Source organism: Zea mays, chromosome 9 (genome assembly GCF_902167145.1).
Source record: "Zea mays cultivar B73 chromosome 9, Zm-B73-REFERENCE-NAM-5.0, whole genome shotgun sequence".
Taxonomy (NCBI): domain Eukaryota; kingdom Viridiplantae; phylum Streptophyta; class Magnoliopsida; order Poales; family Poaceae; genus Zea; species Zea mays.
In genome coordinates, this window is record NC_050104.1 from 91,720,127 (window position 1) to 91,743,648 (window position 23,522).

At 47.4% G+C, this 23,522-nt stretch overlaps 1 protein-coding gene across 3 annotated transcripts; it reads left to right on the forward strand.

Moving 5' to 3' along the window:
- The first annotated feature begins 837 nt into the window (after positions 1-837).
- Positions 838-12,674, forward strand: LOC100384364 (uncharacterized). 3 transcript variants are annotated; one of them, XM_008660709.4, is made up of 23 exons: positions 838-932; positions 6,361-6,891; positions 6,998-7,209; positions 7,314-7,460; positions 7,566-7,699; positions 7,799-7,908; positions 7,989-8,095; positions 8,357-8,495; positions 8,607-8,723; positions 9,121-9,228; positions 9,346-9,417; positions 9,493-9,615; positions 9,714-9,873; positions 9,986-10,107; positions 10,204-10,341; positions 10,450-10,592; positions 10,699-10,761; positions 10,988-11,051; positions 11,130-11,265; positions 11,507-11,580; positions 11,861-11,955; positions 12,051-12,082; positions 12,207-12,674. In XM_008660709.4, the coding sequence occupies exons 2-23, from the start codon at positions 6,457-6,459 to the stop codon at positions 12,374-12,376; spliced, it is 2,901 nt and encodes a 966-aa protein (XP_008658931.1). In that variant the 5' UTR covers positions 838-932; positions 6,361-6,456; the 3' UTR covers positions 12,377-12,674. The 3 variants fall into 3 exon arrangements, with proteins under 3 accessions (XP_008658931.1, NP_001349281.1, XP_008658930.1); NM_001362352.1 differs by having other exon boundaries at positions 840-932; positions 6,373-6,891; positions 12,207-12,563; XM_008660708.4 differs by lacking the exon at positions 838-932 and having other exon boundaries at positions 5,866-6,891.
- Positions 12,675-23,522: the final 10,848 nt, after the last annotated feature.

Consider the following 23,522-nt stretch of genomic DNA (forward strand, 5'->3'; position numbering starts at 1 on the left):
TATCAATCCCCTGAAGGCATTAAAAATCAGAGCAACATAAGTTAGAAATGAGGACCTTGGTTCTAAGATTTAACACTTCTTTTAGAGTATTAATGCGAAGGACGAAAGTCTTCAGATGTATATGTAAATGAAAACGAAACATAATGGTGCATGAGAACTTCAAAGGCTAAGCGGCACGAAGCTATGGCCCTTGAAAAAGGTACTTTATGCAGGACACCGTTCATCTATTTATATGGGAGATGAACCGTCTTTGTATAGATTTACAATAATACACATCAAGGTTTACATAAGCCGTTTACAAATGATATCAGGACAATGACGTATTTTCTTCGTCTTCGGCTTTGCGGGTCTCAGCCTTCGTTGTTCGGTAACCTCCCCTCTTGCTCGTGCCGGAAGCTGTTGCCTTCGGCAGCCATCTTTGCTACTTGTGCATAGACGAAACAACATCTTTGTACACTGTTTTAGTCGAAGGTTATCTTCGTCCGCCATAAATGTTCATGCAATAATACACTTATTCATGCCGAAGCAACATGTTAGCCAAGTGACCGTTTATTTGTAAACAAGTGATATTTGGCATAAGAGGCCCCCAAGATTAAGTTTTAGAGGCGTCTTAACTTTGACTAACGAAACAACACATGGTCATACATACATATGTTATTGTTGTACTGTTTTTTTAACGTCTATTTACCCAGTACATTTTTGAAGTATGTAAAGACACTATTTCGAATCCTTTCTGCACTGCACCCGTGGCTCCGCTGCTCCGGCCACCCGGGTCGCTTTGCATTCGCCTTTTTCTCGGCTTTATATAAGGGCTGGTTACTCTTGTTACGGTGGGATCCTGGGCTACCACTCTTGTTACTCGCGTTGCCCAACGGAAGAAAAAGCACCCGTGGAGCTGTACACCGATTTTCATCACTCTCGCCAAGCTTCAGGTATGCTCCTGCCCATCAGCTCATACTACATGCATGCTGGATCGATCTCCGCACGTGGTAGCTTTAGATTTTTGTTCTTGTGTGTGTGTGCGCGCGCGCGCCTCATTATAAAGTTTGAGTATATATATGAGGTAACAAAAAGTGTCGAAGACAATAATATGCCTTGTACAAAAATTGCTAATGTAGAGTAAGTACCACAGAGTTAGAGGTAACGTGCAGCTGCTCCTGCATTTGACGGCGAGGACAGCGCACTATAGCACGCGGCAGTCATCTTGCTGGCCTCGCAAGCTCGCATGGATGCTCGTCGATCTTTTCTTCCCTCTCTCTCTCTCGTCTATTGCGAGGTGCCTCTCTCCTGCTAGCTGTTCGTCGTCCCTGTGTCACTGTGTGTGCCTCGGGTCGGCGCTTTTGAGGCGCCAACTGAGCCAGCAAGCGGCAAGGCCACTGCAGACGCGCAGAGAAACACCGGCTTTTCTTTCGCCGTATGAAGCTGGCGTCAAGCAAGTGAACTCGTCTCTCTCTCTCTTTCCCTCTGCCTAGTGCCTGCAGTGCACTGCACTGTGGAGATCCTAGTCACGCACGCCTCCTCTGCACGCCGGGCGCCAACGATGCGTGCCAACGCCGTCTTAAAACCTCGCCGAACTCATCATTGCCCGCCTTGTTCCCTTCCCGCTCGTCGTCTTGCTCTGTCTGCCGGGCGCTTGCCCTTCCCGCCGTCGCCTCTCGCCCCACCCGACCCGAGTTCCCGACCGTGCACTAGAACTAGTGCTACTACTGCTAGGTGTCTGTAGCTAGCAATGCAAGAGCAAAGATCGTGCATAGATCACGCGAGATTCCCAGCATCTCTGTGGGTAAAAGGAAACAACAAACAAAGGAGAATTCTGAGAGAGAAAAAAGAGAGAGAGAGAGAGAGGAAAGCGCATTCAAAAGCAGGCTGCTTTTGGCTGGCCATCGCAGCAGCGTTTAAAAACAAAACCATTGCCTAGGTCCGGTAGAAAAAAAAAGCTTCTTCTTTTTTCGCGAGCAGGCCGTTTCTTTTATCTCTCTCTCTCTTCTTTTCCGACTGCGCGTGGCCTCGAAGCAGGAGATAGAGAGATAGAGAGGGTAAAATGTTGTTCCAGGTCCTGCACAGTGACTGACAACCTGACCCTGTCCTACCGTGCCACTCATCACTGGTATAATGGTGCCTGCCACCGCTCACGCACGCATCCCATCCATCCATCCATCCATCCGTCGATCAACCGAGCCTCAAGAGGACACACTAGGCCTCTCGGTTCTCAAGAGGCCTCGCCCGTCGCATCACGCGGGCGGCAGTATAATCTCCCGGTGACGACGCAGTTGAGGGGAGGGAGGAGTGACCGACGCGACGCCTCCAGCGTGCCAGCCTGACGAGCCGCGCTCCCCTCCCTCCGGCCCGGCTGCGCCGACGTGACGGGTGGATTCTGCACGCCGCGACGGCCGTTACAGATCGCCAGCTGAGCCGACCGACCCCGATCGTCGTGGCCGCCCTGCGCTGCCTCTGCCTGTACGGCCGCGGCATGGCGCGTCGTGGGCTCGTGGCCCACCGCGGATGCTCGGAGATGCGTGCGACGCTGGCCCAGACGGACCCCTGTGGGCTGTGGCTGCCAAGAAATTTGTCGACGGAATTTTAGGCAACCGAACCGAGTAGTAAGTAGCTCATCACTGTCGTAAAACATCACCACGAAAGCCTGGCCAAAAGGGCACGCGGGGCGGGAGTGCTCCACCAAAAGCAGATCGCCGCCGGACCATACCCTCCCTATCGTATCGACCACCGCTCCCTCCGCCAGCCGAGCCGGGGACCATGCAGTTCGTAGCAGCTACGCGGACGTGGTGGGGTTGCCGACTCCGCCGAGGCAGATCGCGCGTGCACGCACGCATGCGCGGCCACGCGTGGTCTGCGTGTGCGTTGCCGCCGTGCCCCCCCGTTTGCCTTTTCGCCCATCGGCGTGCTCCGCTCTTTTGGTGAGGCCTGCACGCTGTAGTACGTCGCGCTGGCCCGCGATAAAAAAAGTGCAAACTAATTATAATCTAACAAAAAAATTTATAATCTACAATACAACCTAACTTTTATTATGTATATTTCGGATGCAAACTAATTATAATCTAACAAAAAAAATTTATTCAGTCTATATTTATTAATCTACAATGCAACCCTAACGTGGACTTCCCGTGCATGCATGCATTCATAAATTCCGCAAGGACCGCGTCCTTGTGCTTGCACACGTCGTCGCCCCGGATCTTCATCCTCACACCTGCAAGGATCCGAGCACATGCATGCATGCCGTACGGTGGTGTACCCACCCAAGCACGCACGAGCTCTCACCCACCATGATGGGCCGCACGGCCCTTTCCCTGTTTCAACGGGGTAATCATGGCACTCAGCCGTCTGCAGATACCCAGATGGACGCACTTCACCGCTCATAATAATGGCCTTCTCTATCTCTATGGTCAGCTGCGTGCGTCCCTCCCTATCCCACGTTCACGGCGATGGCGTGCGGGTGCCCTGGGGCCTGGGCCCTGCTGCTGCGTGCGCAATTTACCATGACCGTCGGTAGACAAATCCTAGCCGTCCATCCGTCGTGGTCCCGCGGCTGCCGTGCCCGAGCGTGTCACGCCAGGCTTGTATTGACCAACACAAGCTGTTCCCTGTGGCTTGGTACGTTGCGTTCGGGGTACTCCCCTCACTCCTTTCGTGTGCTGGTGGCCTAGTGCACAGCGGGGGGGAAAATTGCACGCCGCACACGCTCGTACTTAGCGGTGACCATGGGCTCTCAATTTTATACTATAAGATTTAAGGATCGAATCAGATTAGGATCGGACACTATTTCTATTCATTTTTGAACTAAAATATATTTAGGACCCTACTATTTTGTGAAGAACCATTTGGATCGCGATCCATTACCACCTCTACTCGTAATACCCCGGGGAGGAGGACAAAGTTACTGCTAGTAGTGCTAGTAGCCAACGCTGCCCTAAAACAGTCGTTGTTCCTCATTTCCCCCCGATGTACTTAATATCTATAGTATATAATATTAATATCTATAGTATATAATTAGCATTATTAAATTATTTTTCGCAATAAATTTATTTAAAGATATAAATGTCGATAATAGTTTTATATAAACCTGCTTATTATTATTATTTTTTAAAAAAATTGACCGGTATAAATACAAGGACGGAGTAGGTTGAAGCTAGATGGCGTCTGTTCAATGGTCACCGGTCTGTACAAGCAACAGTGACGTTGGAGAGCCAATTACTAGTAACAGCGACCTCGGTAGCCGTGGCCCCCCTAATCCACGACGTACGTGCCTGCCGACTACTACTAGCGAGTGCCGTACGGGCAGGTAAACTGGTGTGGTGGTAAGTACTCTGACTGAGTTCGGCCGGACCCCTAATGATCCACGAATCTGGAGATACTGGCTCACCAACAGGCAGGCACGTCCGCCGGCAGGCCAGCCGGTGCCGGTGGCCTGTGCAGCGCTGCGCGCGTCCTGTTCCGCGGAGGAGGGAAGAAAGCCGCGGACCCAGCCCATGATGGCGCCTTTCCAGCAGGCAAGGCGAGAGCAGTAGCACCACCTAGCAGGGTGCATGCCTAGCCAATTCAACCTACCAGCAGGCAGCAAGCAGCAAGCAGCACGCTTTGCCGCAGGCAGCAACAGCGTAGTGGAGAATGCATTGCACACAGGGCACGGCATTTATCCTCGCTTCGTCCCGCCTGCCACATGTGCCCAGCGCGCTTGGGGTTAGCTGGCTGGCTCAGCTGGTCAGGAGGGCCCCCCCCCCCCCCCCCCCCCCCCCCCCCCCCCCCGCTCGCACTCGCTCCATGCTGCCCCGAACGCGGATGCCGCTTTGTCCCTCGGAGCCCCCGTCCCACGGCCTCGGCGGGCGTGCGACGTCCGTTCGTCTCAGGACTGCTCGACCGCGGATGCCGCTGCTGCCTGCGACGGCACGTTCTGTACGCATGCTCGTAGTAGTAGGCGTCTACTCCTGCCGCCTGCCGCCGCTAAGAGGAACTACGGGTCCTGCCTGCTGGACCACTGCCAGCCAGCCAGCCAGCCGTGCCCACTGACGGCCGGACGCGATTAGGGCACTCTTCGTTTTGTCACTTAAAAAAAGAGAACGGTTTTCAGTCGTCGTGGTTGCCCGGGGTTCTGCGGCGATTCTATCTATTCTGCGCTAGTGGAGCGCCTTCTCTTGTCGGTGGCACGCTTCCAAAGCGCGAGAGAGCGCGGCCGCCGAGGCGGCTAGCCCCCGCTCTCGCTCAGGCTCTCAGCTCTGCCGCTTTGCTTTGCTTTGTTAATGGCCTTTTTTCTATAACCCATATGGACCATGCTGCGCGGATTAAAGAAACCCAAATAGCATAGACACAAGCGGTAAAGTCCATGTGAGGAAGTTTCATCTCACCGTGGTATGTATCTCTTCGGTTTCGGGTCCGGAACACTGCATATTTTATTTTATTTTATTTTATTTTTCTGTGGCTTTCTATTGGGCTTTTCTTTCTCCCTCCCCCCGAACCGAATGGACTGGACCACATTGTGGTAGTAGCTGTTTCCGGCAACAAAACGGTGCATTTGCACTGTGTCCTGCAGATGGGACCGGCTCACAGTCTATGCTACTGCCGCTCGTATTTCGAGAGCGATGAAACCCCCATCTTGAGCCTAGTGCTCGTGTGTGCCAGCACTAGTAGCGGATTATTCTGCACTTGTTGTCACGATCCACGCCTTAATAACATTCCTGACACCACGGAGCGAGCTATCGGCCAACCACACGAACATGCGCCTACGCCTTTTCAATAGAAAAATCCCCATCCACCCCCATGGAAAGCACCATCCGAAGCCACTGTCTCGTGCGTGCCCCGAGCTCGTTTTGCTCGGCTTTTTTTTTTACCGGCCGCGCCCCATCACCATGCCATGGCGGCTGCCACTAGTGGAGCTCCAGCACAATCCCCGCTTCTCCGACGCCTGCCACCTTTGGTAAAAACAGGAGGATTCAATTTCAATGGCTGTCGCTGCCATGTGTTTTCACAGGCCCTGACCTAGGCTCTGAGAGAGGAGAGAGAGAGAGAGGAATTTACCACTCGGCCGCCCCCGTTCCTGTGTCGCCCGCGCCGGACAGTCCCAAGCAGGTCAAACCTGCGCTGCTGTGCCGCTGGAGAGAGAGGTTCTAATGCTCTTCTGTCCCGCGCCGCATTAATTTCGCGATTTTGAGAGGTCTAGTACTCCGGTCCGGTGTAGCCGTGTAGGAGGACGCAAGGGCAAGGCAAGACCACCCTTTTTCATTTTCTATTTTTACCGCGCCTCGCGTCCGTCCACAGTGCGGCAGGCTTCTTGGCTCGTTGCTCTCGTTCCGCTCGGCTTCTGCGTTCGCCTTTGCCGCCTCGCTGCTGCTCCACTGATCACGTTATAAGGCTTCCGCGCAGGCGAGCTGCTGCTGCTGCTGCTGCCGCCGCCGCCGCCTTGTCGGGTAACGAGCGACCTCGACGTCGGACGTCTCAAGTGGTCACATGCTCGAGGTCCTGGACATGGCGCCGCCGCCACCACCGCCGCCGCCGCCGCCGCATGCGCGGCACCATCAGGGGGCAGCCAAGGGCGGCCACGCGGAGCGGAGGAAGCAACCGCTGCAGAGCAGCGTGACGCAGCCCAAGGCGGAACCGGCGGCGGCGGCGGCGGCGGCCGTGCTGCCGGAGGGAGGCAAGAGGTGCGGAGGAGGCGGCGGGAGGCGCCGCGGCGGGCGCGGCCGGGCCAAGGCACCACCTGGTGAGCCTCGCGTCGCGCTAGCGCTGGCGCCTCCGCCGCGCACGGTCATTGGCCCGCCCGTGCCGAGCAAGGGGCTGTCGTTCTGCCGCCGCCCCGGATTCGGGACCGTGGGCGCGCGCTGCGTCGTCAAGGCCAACCACTTCCTCGCCGAGCTCCCGGACAAGGACCTCATCCAGTATGATGTAAGTGGGCTCGCCGCTCATTTCGCTTTCGCTGGCCGTGAGCGCTAGCGCAATTGAGATCGAAACACAACGTCTTTTTGCATTCTCCTGGTGGGTTTTTTTGTAGGTGAAGATCACGCCGGAGGTGAGCTCGCGGACCGTGAACCGGGCCATAATGGCTGAGCTGGTCCGCCTCTACCGCTCGTCCGACCTGGGGATGCGGCTCCCGGCCTACGACGGCCGCAAGAATCTCTACACCGCCGGGACCCTCCCGTTCGACGCTCGCGAGTTCGTCGTGCGGCTCACCGATGAGGACGACGGCACCGGCGTCCCGCCTCGGTACGTTGCCTGCATTTGTTTCTTGCGCTACTTGGGCAGCCTCCTCGTACGTCTGCTGCCTTAATGGCATGTCGTACTGATTCGCGAGAATTGCGTCCCGCCAGGGAGAGGGAGTACAGGGTCGCCATCAAGTTCGCCGCGCGCGCCGACCTCCACCACCTCAGGCAGTTCATCGCCGGACGGCAGGCGGACGCGCCGCAGGAAGCCCTACAGGTACTCGACATCGTGCTCCGCGAGCTCGCCAACCAGAGGTATTTATTCCATCGTCTCCTGCATTGATGGCGTCGCCGCACATTGCCCGTCTGCGTTCTTGGATTCCAGGAAGCTAATGCTGGCGCTTCTTCCCCGTTGGTCAGGTACGTGTCCATAGGGCGGTCCTTCTACTCGCCGGACATCAGGAAGCCGCAGCGGCTCGGCGACGGCCTGCAGTCATGGTGTGGGTTCTACCAGAGCATCCGGCCGACCCAGATGGGATTGTCACTCAACATCGGTGAGCTGTGCGGGCTGGGGAATATTTCTTGCCCTCATGCATGTGATTCCTTTCTTTTTTGTCCTGTGGCTGCCGCTTACATGGCCATGTTGACGGCAGACATGTCGTCCACGGCGTTTATTGAACCCCTGCCGGTGATCGAGTTCGTGGCCCAGATATTAGGAAAGGATGTCATATCAAGGCCATTGGCCGATGCTAACCGAATCAAGGTAACATTACTGTGGTCGGGCGGGCATGGAATCTAGCATATAGTAGTGCAGCGATATCTAACACTTATTATGCCAAGCAGATCAAGAAGGCATTACGGGGCGTAAAAGTTGAGGTCACGCACCGGGGGAATGTAAGGCGCAAGTATCGCATATCTGGGCTCACAACACAGCCAACTCATGAACTGATGTATGTTTAGATTCTGAATGATTTTTACTAGTTCCTAAAGTACTGTTACTGTCATCTCTCTTTCGATACATGGTGTAGCCCGATTTGACGAACATAAAAAAGAAATGGCCATCTGTCTAAACAAAAGGCGGTTATACTCAACTTGTGCTTATGTTTATTTATCTAAGTCACCTTAGCAGTGAATACATTCGACAATTAAAAGTATATGATGATCAAGGGTTGTTAAATCACCTTAGCCTGATTTTTATCTAATTTTCACAGTTTCCCAATTGATGAACAAATGAATATGAAATCTGTCGTGGAGTACTTCAAGGAAATGTATGGTTTCACCATTCAGCATCCTCATCTTCCTTGCCTTCAGGTTGGAAACCAAAAGAAGGCGAACTATTTACCAATGGAGGTCAGTATAGATGCTAATCACAAACTTATGTTGCCTGTCAATTATCTTTACGTTTCTAATTAATGTTAGACTCTAATAATATAACGTTGTAATATTGAGTTTTTTTACCAGGCCTGCAAGATCGTTGAAGGCCAGAGATACACGAAGAGGTTGAATGAAAAACAGATCACATCGTTGCTAAAGGTTACATGCCAAAGGCCTCGAGAACAAGAGATGGATATTTTACAGGTTGAGATTTTTTTTTGTTGTAACCCTAATATTAAAGAGTAACTTTTGAACACACACCCTTCTGTATGCTGTGCTAGATGTACTAGGGTTTTATTCTAAGTAAACTGAATCATCTCTCTTGAACTAATCTTACATATATTTTATGCGGAGCTAAATGTTCTAGCGGTCTAGTTTTTTTTTGTTCTCCATGAACTAAACCGAACATTGCAAGACATGCATTATATCTGTTCATTGTCCTATCGAGTACTGCATTTATTTTCCAGTGGTCCAAGCTTTCCATGCAATGGGCCTTGAATAGGCAGACAATAATACAGCTAGGGTTTTCACTTTTATAAGTAAGTGGTTTTAATTAATCAAAACTTTTGTCAAAATGGCTTAGATTATTCTTTATTTTCAGACAGTTCATCAAAATGGATATGAGCAAGATCCATATGCGAAGGAATTTGGGATCAACATTAGTGAGAAGCTAACCTATGTTGAAGCCCGAGTCCTTCCTGCACCTTGGGTGAGGATAATCTTATGTCACTGTTATTCATTTTTTTTCTTTTGGGAGCACCTTACACTATTATTTATGACGCTAGTAGCTCATTGTTGATGTGCTGAATAACTTTTGTGAATTCAGCTGAAGTATCATGACACTGGAAAAGAGAAAGAGTGCTTACCACAGGTTGGTCAGTGGAACATGGTAAACAAGGTAAGATTCCAGCTTGTGTGTAATTACTATATTTGATTGCACTACTTTTGTGCCTAAAACAAACTCATTTTACAGAAAGTGATAAACGGATGCAAGGTGAGCCACTGGGCATGTATAAACTTCTCAAGGAGTGTTCCAGAAGCCACAGCTCGGGGATTTTGCCAGGAATTGGCACAAATGTGTCAAATTTCGGGCATGGTACGTACCCCTCCTCTGCTCATGTTTGTGCACAAGACAAATACTTGTTTCAATTGAAACTGTAAGCTTCTTTTAATTTGACCTCCTGAATATTACAGGAATTTAACAGTGAGCCCGTGATGCCAATATATTCAGCTAGACCAGATCAAGTAGTGAAGGCACTTAAAAGTGTGTATAATATTGCACTGAACAAACTCAAGGGTAAAGAACTTGAACTTCTTCTGGCTATACTCCCCGACAACAATGGTCCGTTATATGGTGAGTGTTATCTGATAATTGCTTTGCATATATAGTTACTTCTTAAACTCTTACATATTTTCTCAGATATAACTTTATACATGTTGAAAGCGATATAACTTTATATTTGTAGGTGACATCAAACGTATTTGTGAAACTGATTTGGGATTGATATCACAATGTTGCTTAACCAAGCATGTTTTTAAGATCAGCAAACAGTACTTGGCAAATGTCTCACTGAAAATTAATGTTAAGGTACTTACCACCTTGGTTATACATCAAATACAGTTCAGAACAGCAACTTTATAAGAGAAATGGCTCGATATTGACTAATGATACCATCAAATTCAGATGGGAGGAAGAAACACTGTGCTCCTGGACGCAATAAGTTGGAGCATTCCTTTGGTCAGTGACATCCCAACTATTATATTTGGTGCAGATGTAACACACCCTGAAACCGGGGAGGACTCAAGTCCATCAATCGCTGCCGTAAGGCTCATTACTACTTTCCATTTCTGCATCAACATGTCATATTCATCAAGATATGCACATCTTTGTCTTGGTTTTGGACTTATCTCACTCATATGCTGCTGACAGGTTGTTGCTTCTCAAGATTGGCCAGAAGTTACAAAGTATGCTGGATTGGTTTGTGCTCAGGCACACCGGCAAGAGCTCATTCAGGACCTTTACAAAACATGGCACGATCCTCAGAGAGGCACTGTAACAGGCGGCATGATCAGGTTTTTATCTATGAGCAATGTGATATCCTGAAGTGCAATGCATAATTTAATATAGTAAAAATATTGGTTGATTTGAACTTATTTTCTGTGATGTTTTCTCGTGCAGGGAGCTGTTAATATCCTTCAGGAAGGCCACTGGGCAGAAGCCATTGAGAATAATATTCTACAGGTATGTTTGTGCACATGTTAACCATCACCTGTAGCTTGTAGATGGCAATAATAAAAACATATCTGATGCCTATTATTGCCATGTGAATCTTTTGTAAATACGTTAGATACAGGTTAGCGATGTATGAGAATGGTGGTATTCATTGCTAGTTACGTATATTGTAACTAAACTATTCTTTTCTTTGCTAATCTATGTGTATGTTAAATTTATTGAATTTCTCTTCCAGGGACGGTGTTAGTGAAGGCCAGTTCTATCAAGTTCTCCTTTACGAGTTAGATGCCATCCGTAAGGTTGGGTGCATTTAATTTTTTTTCTTCTAATTCTTCTAAGCCCCTTCATAGAGTTTACTAACTAGTGCTTACTTTCAGGCATGCGCATCCCTAGAACCAAATTACCAGCCTCCTGTAACATTTGTGGTGGTTCAAAAACGTCATCATACGAGACTATTTACAAACAATCACAAAGACAGAAGTAGCATGGACAAGAGTGGAAATATTTTGCCAGGTAGTGTATCTATGGCCTCTAAAGCTTGGCCACACTATTTCAACTGACATATACCAAAATTTATTGGTACTTGAACTAAAATGTATTGTGTTTTGGAGTGAAAAATATCGTGTCTAATTTTAAGATCCTAAGAAATTAGCTACTGTTTTGAGGCACAGTCAGATTTTTCTTTTGTTTAAATTGCATTACATTGAAGTACTTCCCCATGTTTCTATGACTGCTCACATGTTGATTGAAACAGGAACTGTTGTTGATTCTAAGATATGCCACCCAACAGAGTTTGATTTCTACCTCTGTAGTCATGCTGGAATCCAGGTAAGAGTGATGTGGTAGACTGAAATTTGTGGAATCCTGACATTACATTTTAGTTGGAATATTCTACCGTACTGAACCTGTCATTTTAGTTGGTCATATGCACAAGCTATCGCTGCACCTAGTGAACACCGTATATGCTAAAAGAATAATAATAATAATAAAAACTGATCCTATGGTCAACCTTTTAATCATGTGATTGTACAGCCATGGTACTTGGATCAGTAGCATGGGAATATAGTCAGATTCTCCGTACTGTACTGAAATGACTGACGTGTGGCAGGGAACAAGTAGGCCCGCTCACTACCATGTCCTCTGGGATGAGAACAATTTCACAGCAGACGAAATGCAAACACTGACAAACAACCTTTGCTACACGTAACGCACTTCTTTGTATATTTTATATTTGTCCTTTGCACATTTAAATTTTTTTTGAGAATTTTCTTAGCTTGTTATACATGTTATTGATGCAGTTATGCCCGGTGCACACGCTCGGTTTCTGTTGGTATGTCCTGTGCTTTACAGACAAACGTTTTCCCAGCTCCACAATTGTCATCGACTCTTTAGCCTGCTCACCTGTTCAGGAAGCAACTTCGACCTGTGATGCTGTATCTTTTGCTTCTTAACAGTCCCTCCTGCATACTACGCACACCTGGCAGCATTCCGGGCGCGGTTCTACATGGAACCAGAGATGTCGGAGAACCAGACGTCGAAGAGCTCCAATGGCACGAACGGAGGCTTGGTGAAGCCCCTGCCTGCTGTGAAGGAGAAGGTGAAAAGGGTGATGTTCTACTGCTGACGAGGTGACCGCTTTAACAACCATTCACATGCTGTAGCTAACTTGGTAGGGTTCAGTAGGGGATTAGATTAGCTTTCTCCAGGAACGAAGAGGAAACGGGATGCGTATTTGGATCATGAACAATCAATCTGTTAGCGATCGCTGTAAAATACTCGGAAATGCCTGTATAATAGTTCTTGTTGGTTCAGATGCATGCATCCAATGTTCCAGTGTACTATGAAAAGGGGGTGTAGAAGAAACCTTCTGGTGTTTTCTAGGTTGAATTCAATCAATTCATTAACATCACGCTGGAGTACAATCTCTGATGTTTCTGTATTCTCTCTTTCACGCCGATGTCGTAGGGTTTCCACGGCATGTTCTGTATTTCTCTCTTTTGCGACCAGATTGTGAAAAATGGATAACAAACTGCAGAGAGATAGAATTGGGAAGATACCACACCTAACATCACGGTTGTTGGGTTTTTAATCCCAGGCTGATTTTTTCCACTCGGGGGTCAAGTGGATCCTACTGCACACTCTATCCTCTCGGTGGATAATTTCTATACCGGCTTAATTCCCTGCCTCATCTGATGCATTCGGTTAGACAGGGATCAACTCAAGTTCACACAATTTTCAAGCTTCCATTGTATATACACGTTCTCAAGCAACTATATATATATATATATATATATATATATATATATATATATATATATATATATATATAGAGAGAGAGAGAGAGAGAGAGACACAATATATATGGTTGGAAATTGCAAAACACTTCCAACAAGAGTTGATACATACTCATTACATACAATCTTTAACTTTAATAAACTAATAAAGCAATGTGCAAATACTCTGTTCTCATAGGACTTCATAAATAAAACTGGTAGTAATTAGAGTCAAATCCTCTCTTAGTCTATGATCATGGACTTATACCGCGCCTTAGAAACTCTTCTAGGATAAAAGAGAGTTTACAACTCCACATATAACTCCAGAGGGGCCACTCCTGCAGAGCATTATGGAAGTGAAAGATCCTAATCAGTATTGTTTTCAGAAATGATGCCAATTCACAGTATGTGTGGATAGTTTCAGCTATAACTTTCTACAATCTTGAAAACACTGTAACTAAAATACAGTTGGCCTTGAAGTAGTAACTAAATACATTCTCCAAAGTTCCGGTGCCATGATATGAAACCTGTAGCTAGAATCAGGTTTAAGAAACTACCTGCAGTTGTACTTAGTTAGGTGATCAAGTGCAAGATTGTAGGCCAAATAGGCCTTCAATAGTATATGCAGGAGTCATGCCTTGATCTAGAAATTACCAGGTAACAAAGAAAAAACTATCCAGCTGAAAGCTTATCAATAAACAAGCTGTGAAATGAATTTGTTGTAGCTTAACTAGCCCAGCTCTACAGATTCTGCAAGCTATGAACTTAATCATGGAAATCTAAATAGATTCTACAACTAAGAGTAAACTGAATAAACATATTCTAGGTGTAATAAGCAAGAGAGTCTTTGTACTATTAATGTTAGCTAGACTGACATAGAATTAGAATGATACTATGGGAGAGAAAATGTTCAGCTCACACATGAAACCAGTGAGAATTTGCCAGCAAAAATGGTACTGTAAATTATTTGATTGAACCTCATTTGGGTGCCAACAGTGCTATAGTCAGAACAGAAAAGAGTTCAGGCCAAAGCTAATCTGTAAATTATTCTCTTAATACAACAAAATGCATATATAATAACACACCTAGCTAAAACTGTTGTCATGTGGTAGAAAGCCCTAGAGCCTTTATATGTTAAATGAGAGGACAATGGTCTGAATAAAAATGCAACACAAATTCTACTTCTACATAGTGTCCATGGAGCAAGTACACTTGGTATTCTTGGATGGGGCAGAAAATCAAGTGAGAAGAGACCTTAAATCACTGTAAAGTTAGATTTACTATTAAAAAAGAAAGAATACTACTACACCATATATATATTTGTGATTAATGAAAGGAAGAAAAAGAGAAGGGCTATGCTTTCAGACGTTTTTATAAATTGATAGGTAGATGGCATTGATTCAGGTCGTTTAAGGCAGAACACCAAATGTTAAAATATATAACACAGGGAGCTACTAGTGCAACTTTGGATGGATGTTATGGCGGTATTCAGATATGCCTATTAATCTAATCAATATCATATTCAAAATTTCAGATACGGTGACCTGATGAATTTTAGTAGCAGTCCTCAGTCTTGCTCGTCATTAATGTTTTTTGCTGCTTGACAACATGCACATGGAAGGGCTTCTCACGGCGGTGACGATAAAGCAGGCAGAGCGTAGAGGCAGAGATAAACATGGTGAGAAGAGGACAAAGATTTCGCCATCTAGCCATCTCGCCCAGGCAGCCAGGAGATGAGAGGCAATCAGGTCACACGACAATGAATAGGACGGAGTGACCTCACATGCTGCTCTGCAAGGGAATAGAAAGCTCCCTTGTTGGAGGCCAACGGAGCGACCTCATTGGACGGAGCTGGCAGTGCGAACGGAAAGCTCCAACTGTGCTGCAAGGACCGCCAGCGTATTGCGAGATTCAATAGCCTAGGGAGGAAGAAGCAGAACTATAAGAACACAGACGCAGGGTAGATCAACGCCGGAGAGCCGTCGCCGCCACCGCCGCCTCGTGCCCTTCATTTGTGATGCCTCAGCTCCTTCGTGTGGGGTATTTTCCACCCCTCAGGGACCAGACGTGGTTCCCGATCTGGAACGAAGAGGAAATATCAGGATACAGTCCATACGGGGGTTAACTGAATGCACATTTGTTCGTGGGCTGGGCTTCTTTCCAGACGAGGGAGGTCCACGGGCTTTGGTCCTTGTTCCCGGCCGGGAAGTGCTTAAACGAACATGGCCTGAGGGGGGTGATCTCTCATAAATATAGCCAAAGTAGCTTGGAGTACAAGTATACAATCTCCTAAATAGGGAAAGCTATAACCTTATACAAGGAAGACTATAATCAGTCTATACTAGGCTATGTACGACTGTACTTTACATATATGTCTAACACATGCCTGCAGTCGCAGCGGGAGGGTCCCGACAAAAGACTGGATTTGAACTCGTCGAAGAGCTATATAGGCAAGCCTTTGGTCATGATGTCCGTGAACTGATGAGAAGATGGGACATGAAGCACGTGCACTTGTCTAAGAGCAACCTTCTCACGGACGAAGTGAATGTCGATCTCGATGTACTTGGTGTGGCGGTGATGAACGGAATTGGCTGCCATGTAGACAACACTCACGTTGTCGCAGTAGACGACCGTCGCAGAAGCAATTGACACGTGGAGTTACTCAAGAAGATGCCACAATCAGCAACACTCAGCAACAACGTGGCCCACGGCCCGATACTCAGCCTCCGCACTGGACCGGGAGACAGTAGTTTGTCTCTTGGAGGACCAAGAGATGAGGTTGTCGCCGAGGTAGACGTAATAGCCCGAAGTGGAGCGCCGAGAGTCAGGACACCCAGCCCAGTCCGCATCCGAGTAAACGGTGAGAGACTGAATGGGGCCGACACCCAGGTGAGGGCCGACACCCAGGTGAAGACCGGAGGAAAGCGTGCCCTTCAAGTAGCGCAAGATCCGTTTGAGCAAGGCCAGATGTGGCTCGCGTGGGTCGTGCATGAAAAGGCACACCTGCTGAACCGCGTATGCCAAATCAGGGCGAGTCAGCGTGATGTACTGGAGAGCACCGACGGTGCTCCTGTACATGGAAGGGTGGGTGACTAGAGTACCAACAGCCGCAGAGATCTTGGCATGAGTGTTGATAGGGGTCGCCGTGGAGTGACACTCGGCCATGCCTGCACGCTAAAGAAGCTCGACGACGTACTGTCGCTAGGATAGGAAGATCCTGGTGGGGAAGCGCTCGACGGAGATGTTGAGGAAGCGGTGGAGATCCCCAAGATTCGTCATGGCGAACTCGGAGTGGAGTCTGTCGATGATGCGCTGGAGAAAAGTTGATGAAGAGGCGGTGAGGATGATGTCGTCGACGTATAGCAACAAGTAGGCCATGTCCCCACCCTCTTTGTACACAAAGAGTGAGACATCAGAGACGGAAGCAATGAACCCGAGTTGACGAAGGTACGAGGCGAACCACTGGTATCAAGCTCACGGTGCCTGATTTAGGCCGTAGAGAGAGCGCTGAAGGAGGCAAACATGGTCAGGAGCCGCTAGACCGGCGAAGCCAGGAGGCTGCTGACAGTAGACTGTCTCCTCAAGGTGACCGTGAAGGAAGGCGTTCTTCACGTCCAACTGGTGAATCGGCCAGGTGAAAGTCGCCTAGAGGGGGGTGGATAGGCAAAACCTGAAAAATAAAACTTTATCCCCCAACTAGATCCCTTGTTTAGTGGTTAGAACAAGATATACAATTATCAGAGTAAAAACTAAGTCCTTGCTTGAAGAGAGTATTGCTTTCAAATAATGCGGAATTGACAAATCAATACTACTAACAAGTCTATGAGATTAAATCAAGAGGGCTTAGATAAGAAGAGCAATAACACAAGTTCTTTCTTGCAATGTGTTGCTTCACTAAATGAGAATTTGACTTGGAGCAACACAAAATAACGTTGGCAAAGAATAGCGCAAGAGAACTTAGAAAGGGAAGGAACAAACAAATCACAAGCAACAAGCACACAAGACACGGGTGATTTGTTTTACCGAGGTTCGACCCTCGAAGGCCTAGTCCCCATTGAGGAGTCCACTAAGGACGGGTCTCTTTCAACCCTTTCCCTCTCTCCACCGATCACTCAAGACCGGTGAGCTCTTCTTCTTAAGGATCACTTAAGACCCTGCAAGGACCACCACACTCTTTGGTGTCTCTTGCTAGCTTTACAAGCCTCCAAAACTTTGGAGGAAGTTCAATGGGAGTCAAAACTCCACGCGCAAATGAACACAAAGATGTAGCACACACTATCTCTCAAAGAATCTCACAAGGCACTAGTGCTAAACTCAAATGAGTAGCTCTCTCTTTCTTGCTTTCTCTTTTGTGGCACTTGTGTTGGTTGTAGTGGTCTAAATCTTGTGTATAGGATGGATCAATGAATATAAGTGGTTGGGAGGGCTTGAGTATGTCAACTAGATGACTTGAAATGTTGCTTGGGCTCCCCCACCTTGAAGTGGCCGGTTGGGGTGGTATTTATAGCCACCAACCAAAAACTAGCCGTTGGTGAAGTCTGCTGGCGAAGGGCGCACCGGACAGTGTCCGGTGCGCCACCAGACAGTGTCCGGTGTGCCACCAGACAGTGTCCGGTGCGCCGCCACGTCATCCTGTCGTTAGGGCTTGGAGCTGGTCGACCGTTGGAGGCTCTATCCTCTTGTGGCACCGGACAGTCCGGTGCCGCACCAGACAGTCCGGTGCCCCTCTGACTTCTGCTCTAACATTATGAATTGCATTGTTCACTTTGCAGAGTCGACCGTTGCGCGCAGATAGCCGTTGCTCCGCTGGCACACCGGACGGTCCGGTGCGCCACCGGACACTGTCCGGTGTTACACCGGACAGTCCGGTGAATTATAGCGGAGGTGCGCCTGGGAAACCCGAAGGTGAAGAGTTTGAGCTGGTTCACCCTGGTGCACCGGACACTGTCCGGTGGTGCACCGGACTGTCCGGTGCGCCAGACCAGGGCAGCCTTCGGTTTCCTTTTTGCTCCTTTCTTTTGAGACCTAACTTGTTCTTTTGATTGGTTTGTGTTGAACCTTTGGCACCTGTAGAATGTATAATCTTGAACAAACTAGTTAGTCCATTTATTTGTGTTGGGCAATTCAACCACCAAAATCAATTAGGAAAAAGGTGTAAGCCTAATTCCCTTTCAATCTCCCCCTTTTTGGTGATTGATGCCAACACAAACCAAAGCAAATATAGTAGTGCATAATTGAACTAGTTTGCATAATGTAAGTGCAAAGGTTACTAAGAATTGAACTAATAAATTTTCATAAGATATGCGTGGATTGTTTCTTTATATTTTTAATATTTTGGACCACGCTTGCACCACATTTTTGTTTTTGCAAATCCTTTTGTAAATTCTTTTCAAAGTCCTTTTGCAAATAGTCAAAGGTAAATGAATAAGATTTTGAGAAGCATTCTCAAGATTTGAAATTTTCTCCCCCTATTTCAAATGCTTTTCCTTTGACTAAACAAAACTCCCCCTCAATAAAATCCTCCTCTTAGTGTTCAAGAGGGTTTTAGATATTAGTTTTTGAAGAGAGTGTTTCAATTTGAAATTCTATCAAAAACAATATACTAATTGAAAAATTTATCATTTCAAAACCTTTTCTTAACTCAAATTTTGATTTTGAAAATTGGTGGTTGGTGGTGCGGTCCTTTTGCTTTGGGCTAATACTTTCTCCCCCTTTGGCATGAATCGCCAAAAACGGATACTTGAGAGAAATATAAGCCCTTTTTACTTTCTCTCCCCCTTTGGCAAACAATATATGAGTGAAGATTATACCAAATTGGAGGGTTGGCGGAATACCGGCAAGGAAGGATAATACCGAAGATGTAGAGTGGAAGCGATGTCTTTGTCGAATACTCCATTTCCCTTTCAATCTAAGACTTAATACATGAGATGCTCATGAAAACATACTAGTCTTAGCCTTGGCACAATAGAGATAGGAAATACACAATTGTACCAAAGGAAAGAGATATGATTAAAAGGATATGTAAATTAAGCTTAAACAATTCTATATAATATAGATTGCTCCCCCTAAATATGTGCTTTGAGAGGAATACAAATTCTTGGTCTTAAATGCCAAGTGCACATACTTAGGTTAATGAGATCATGTCTATATCATAGAGAATGTGAAGTGCATTGTGTCATAGTATAAGTGTGATGCTCATGACAGTTTATGCACTTATGAAAGCATGTTATAAAGATCTCAAGCATTTACCCTTAAGGATTTCAGAGAGGCTTAAGGACCATCCACCTTTGGAACAAAGGCAGCTTATCCTCGTTACAAGGTTAAGCTTTAAGCTCTTTGACAATAAAACTACTTCACCCAGTTTTATCAAAGATGCAAGAGTGAATGTTTGAGAAGCTAAACTAGGTATGAAGTAGGGCAAATGCATGAACATGCTTTCTCTTCCTTTTATACAAGATATGCAAAGAATGTATAGAAAAAGGAAGATTTAGGTACAAGTTTAAAATGAAAGGAAGTTGTTTTACCCTTTTGTACCTTCACATAGAGATGCTCTCTTCATTGTGCTTTGTCCTTAGTCTTAGTCGCTTAAGACCTATACTCAAGACAATATATGGAAATATTTTGCACAAGAGAGAGTTCTACAACTAGTGATCCTTTTCTAAGTCATTGTCAGTATATATATCAAATGGATCACAAATTGCATAGATGTATCATGGATTCTCCTTTTAACTTAGTGCATATCAAGAGATATTGATTGATAGAATATGCGACACTAAGAAACATAAGTGTTCATTCAATGATCAAACAAATAACAGATGGGATCAAAAGAACAACATATGCATTATATAAGCTTTGAAGTAGGAGAATCCAGTAAATATGCTATTTTAACAATGAAAGCAACAATCCTTGATAAGAGCGACATTATTTTAACAAGTTGGATTGATATGTAGTAGCATACATCATGAGAAACTTATTCTCATGCAAGAGACTATATGAGATTACTAGGATAAAGCGATAGTCTCGATATGATCAAGATATAGAAATGGGCTCCCCCTAGTGTCGGTGTTTTGGGTCCGACCGCACACCCGGGGTTGCCCCTCGAGGTGTTTTTAGGAGTAGGACGGTGTCAACGACTGTAGCAAAATGGTTCGTGCCGATCGCACGAGGGACAATGGACAAGATTTGCAGGTTCGGGCCGCTTAGAAGTGCGTAACACCCTACGTCCTGGTGAGTATATGAGCGTGGTTACAAGAGGACTCTCTGGATTGAGGGCGCAGAGAGTTTACGTGGGTGGCTAAGTAAAATAGGGTCGATCGTTCTGAAGGGGTGCCCCCTAGGCCTTATATACTCGACCGTGGGGCAGTACATGTGGATATGATAGCTACAAGTAGCTGAAAGATAGTAAACCTCTTGAGTTTATCCCTACGTAGCCCTTGCCGACTTATCCTCGCATGGCTCTGTTGCATGGGGGCTTCAGCGCGGGAAAGTCGGGTCTCTGTTGCGATTTACTCGTTCGACGCTGTGGGTCGTCCGGGTTTGCTCCAATCCAGTCTTACGTCTTCTCCGCTTCGTTGATTGTCTTTCCCCAGGCCCACGAAAGAACGACCTTACGATTTGTTGGGCCTTTGGGCCTTTCGTGAGGTCTTTTATCTCTTTAGTGGACCTAGGGGATATCTATCCCCCACAAGCCCCCGATCTTTGGGTTGATTTAGAGGTAATCAACTCAAAGATCCAAGGCCCGAAAAATGACTTCCTGCTGTCTTCTCTTGCTCCGATCACTCGTTCGACCAAAGTTTAGTTTTGTGCTTGTGCCTTAGAGGTCGGCATTTTGAATTGTAGGATTCTGGACTTCATTGGGTGCACCGGAGGTGCACCCAATGGGTGTAGCCCCCGACCTTTGAGTAGATTTTAGAAGATAATCTACTCGAAGGTCTTCCCCAAAGATTATCTCCATTCGCGCTCCTGCATCTCGGTTGAGAGTTGGTCTTTTCAATCTTGTCCCACGCCTTAGAAGTCGGCGCTATATTGGTTTAGAACGATAATCCGTGGGGTGCACCGGAGGTGCACCCAATGGGTGTAGCCCCCGACCTTCAAATGGATTTTTTAAGGATAATCCATTCGAAGGTCTTCCTTTCGTGCCTCTTTGCTGAAAATCATCCCTTTCGTTTGTAGAATTTGGCATGAAGTTATTTGCATTATGCTTTGGAGGTCAGCATTATGTCATCAATATTTTGCTGCAGAGGTCAGCATACATTTTGTCTTTAGCAGCCGAGTTTGCAATCCATCCATATCTTGCTAGGCAGTGCAATTTATTTGCTTCTGCGACTGATTGGACGTTTGATGGACGTTCTCTGTCTAGTCCTCACATCGCTTCTGTCGGTCATATCTTGTACTTTGCTGGCTATATTTGGCTTTCCTCTGATCCTTACTGATGTCTCATTTTTGTCTTGAGGTATTTACTGCGTGCCCTGCACGGATGTGACCGTTTTGAAAAATATACTGATAATTCCTGGGCGTCCCCCCCAATGGGTGTGGGCAAGGGACGGCTTGGTACGCTAAGTGTTTTAGCCGGCTGCTTCTGAGTAGTAATGTGATGGGACGGCTAGTGTAATCATATCCTTTGCGCTGTTGACTGGAGTCCCAATGGGTGTAGTGCTGCATGAAACGGCGTCTGCCGTCTGACGTGTCTTCGGATGGGTGGGAGTGCTTATTGAATGCTTTGCGACTGTTCAGTGACCGCGGTTGGAAGTGAGCGGTTGCCTTTCCTTTCTATAAATAACGCCCTTGCTCCTCTGGTTTTTTCACATCTCTTCGCTGTTCTTTACCGCGTCCTTCTTCTCCCCTCTGTCTGCTTCCTCCATGGGCAAGGGTACCAAGCGCAAGCGTGAGCCCACTCCTCCGTCGGATGATTTCGGTGACTCGGAATACTCGGAGGAGGAGTTCTCCTCCGAGTCCGAGGGATCTCCGGCTCCCGTCTCTCCCCCGGCGTCGTCTGATGATTCAGACGACTCCCAGGGGATTGCCGCGGAGGTCTGGACGTACATCCGGGCCGTCGAGCGTTCTGGGCTCGAGGGCTCGGATGAGTCGGAGTTCTCCTCGGAAGAGGAGGACTCGGACGGCGACGAGGGGGAGGATGACGACGACGACGACGACGACGGCGATGGCGACGGCAGTGGCGGTGGCAGCGGCGGCGGCGAGGTGAGCAAGGGCGGCACCAAGGACGGCAGCAGCGTGGGCAGCACCGGAGGCGGCGGCAGCAAAGGCGGCACCAGGGGCGGCGGCGGTGGTAGCAGCAGCAAGGCCAGTGGCTAAACGCCACTGGTCTTTAGATATTAGTATAGTTAGAATAATGTAGTAGTAATGTAGAGTAGTATAGTGTAGTTTAGTAGTAGTAGTAATGTAGAGTAGAAGTAGGGAAGCACCAACTCGCGAAGAGTTGGTTTGTAAACTTATTAACTTCCCCTTAATGAAGAACTGTTGTTGGCCCCATCTCGATGATTCGCTTTCTCTGATTGTTGAACTGGTTCTTTTGATATAGTAGATGAATAACTTGCGCATCACATTGACGCTTCCAGAAGTAGCTGCCGAGTAATATTGTAGTCGGTATCGGCATTTTAGAAGCAACGCCGAGCGATTGAAAGTTGACATCAGCGTTTTAGAAGTAACACCGAGCAATCGAACACGAGATCAGCGTTTTAGAGGCCACGCCGAGTGACTGAAGGTCGGCGTTGGCATTTTAGAAGTAATGCCGAGCGATAGAATGCAAGTTCAGCGTTTTGGAGGCAATGCCGAATGATTGGAGGTCGGCGTCGGCGTTTTAGAAGTAACGTCGAGCGATTGAACACGAGGTCGGCGTGTTAGAAACCGCGCCAAGTGATTGAAGGTCAGCATCGGCGTTTTAGAAGTAATGCCGAGCGATAGAATACAGGGTCAGCGTTTTAGAGGCAACGCCGAGTGATTTGAAGGTCGGCGTCGACATTTTAGAAGTAATGCCGAGCGGTTGAATACGAGGTCAGCGTCTTAGAGGCAACGCCGAGTGATTTGAAGGTCGGCGTCGGCATTTTAGAAGTAATGCCGAGCGGTTGAATACGGGGTCAGCGTCTTAGAGGCAACGCCGAGTGGTTTGAAGGTCTGCGTCGGCATTTTAGAAGTAATGCCGAGCGATTGAATACGAAGTCAGCGTCTTAGAGGCAACGCCGAGTGGTTTGAAGGTCTGCGTCGGCATTTTAGAAGTAATGCCGAGCGATTGAATACGAAGTCAGCGTCTTAGAGGCAACACTGAGTACTAGCCAACCGCGCGGGTTATTTTGAGGATAATATCCGAGTGATGAGGTGGCACGCCGACTTTTTTGGAAATAACTGCCAGATGTCCATGTGGCATGCTGAGGTTTCGGAAATAACCGCCGGGTGATGACTGGGCGCTTTTTGAAAAGGTATCTGGCTCAAGAATATCCCATAAGAGTTGCGCTTTTAGCCGCCTTTGCTTTCCGTGCCCTA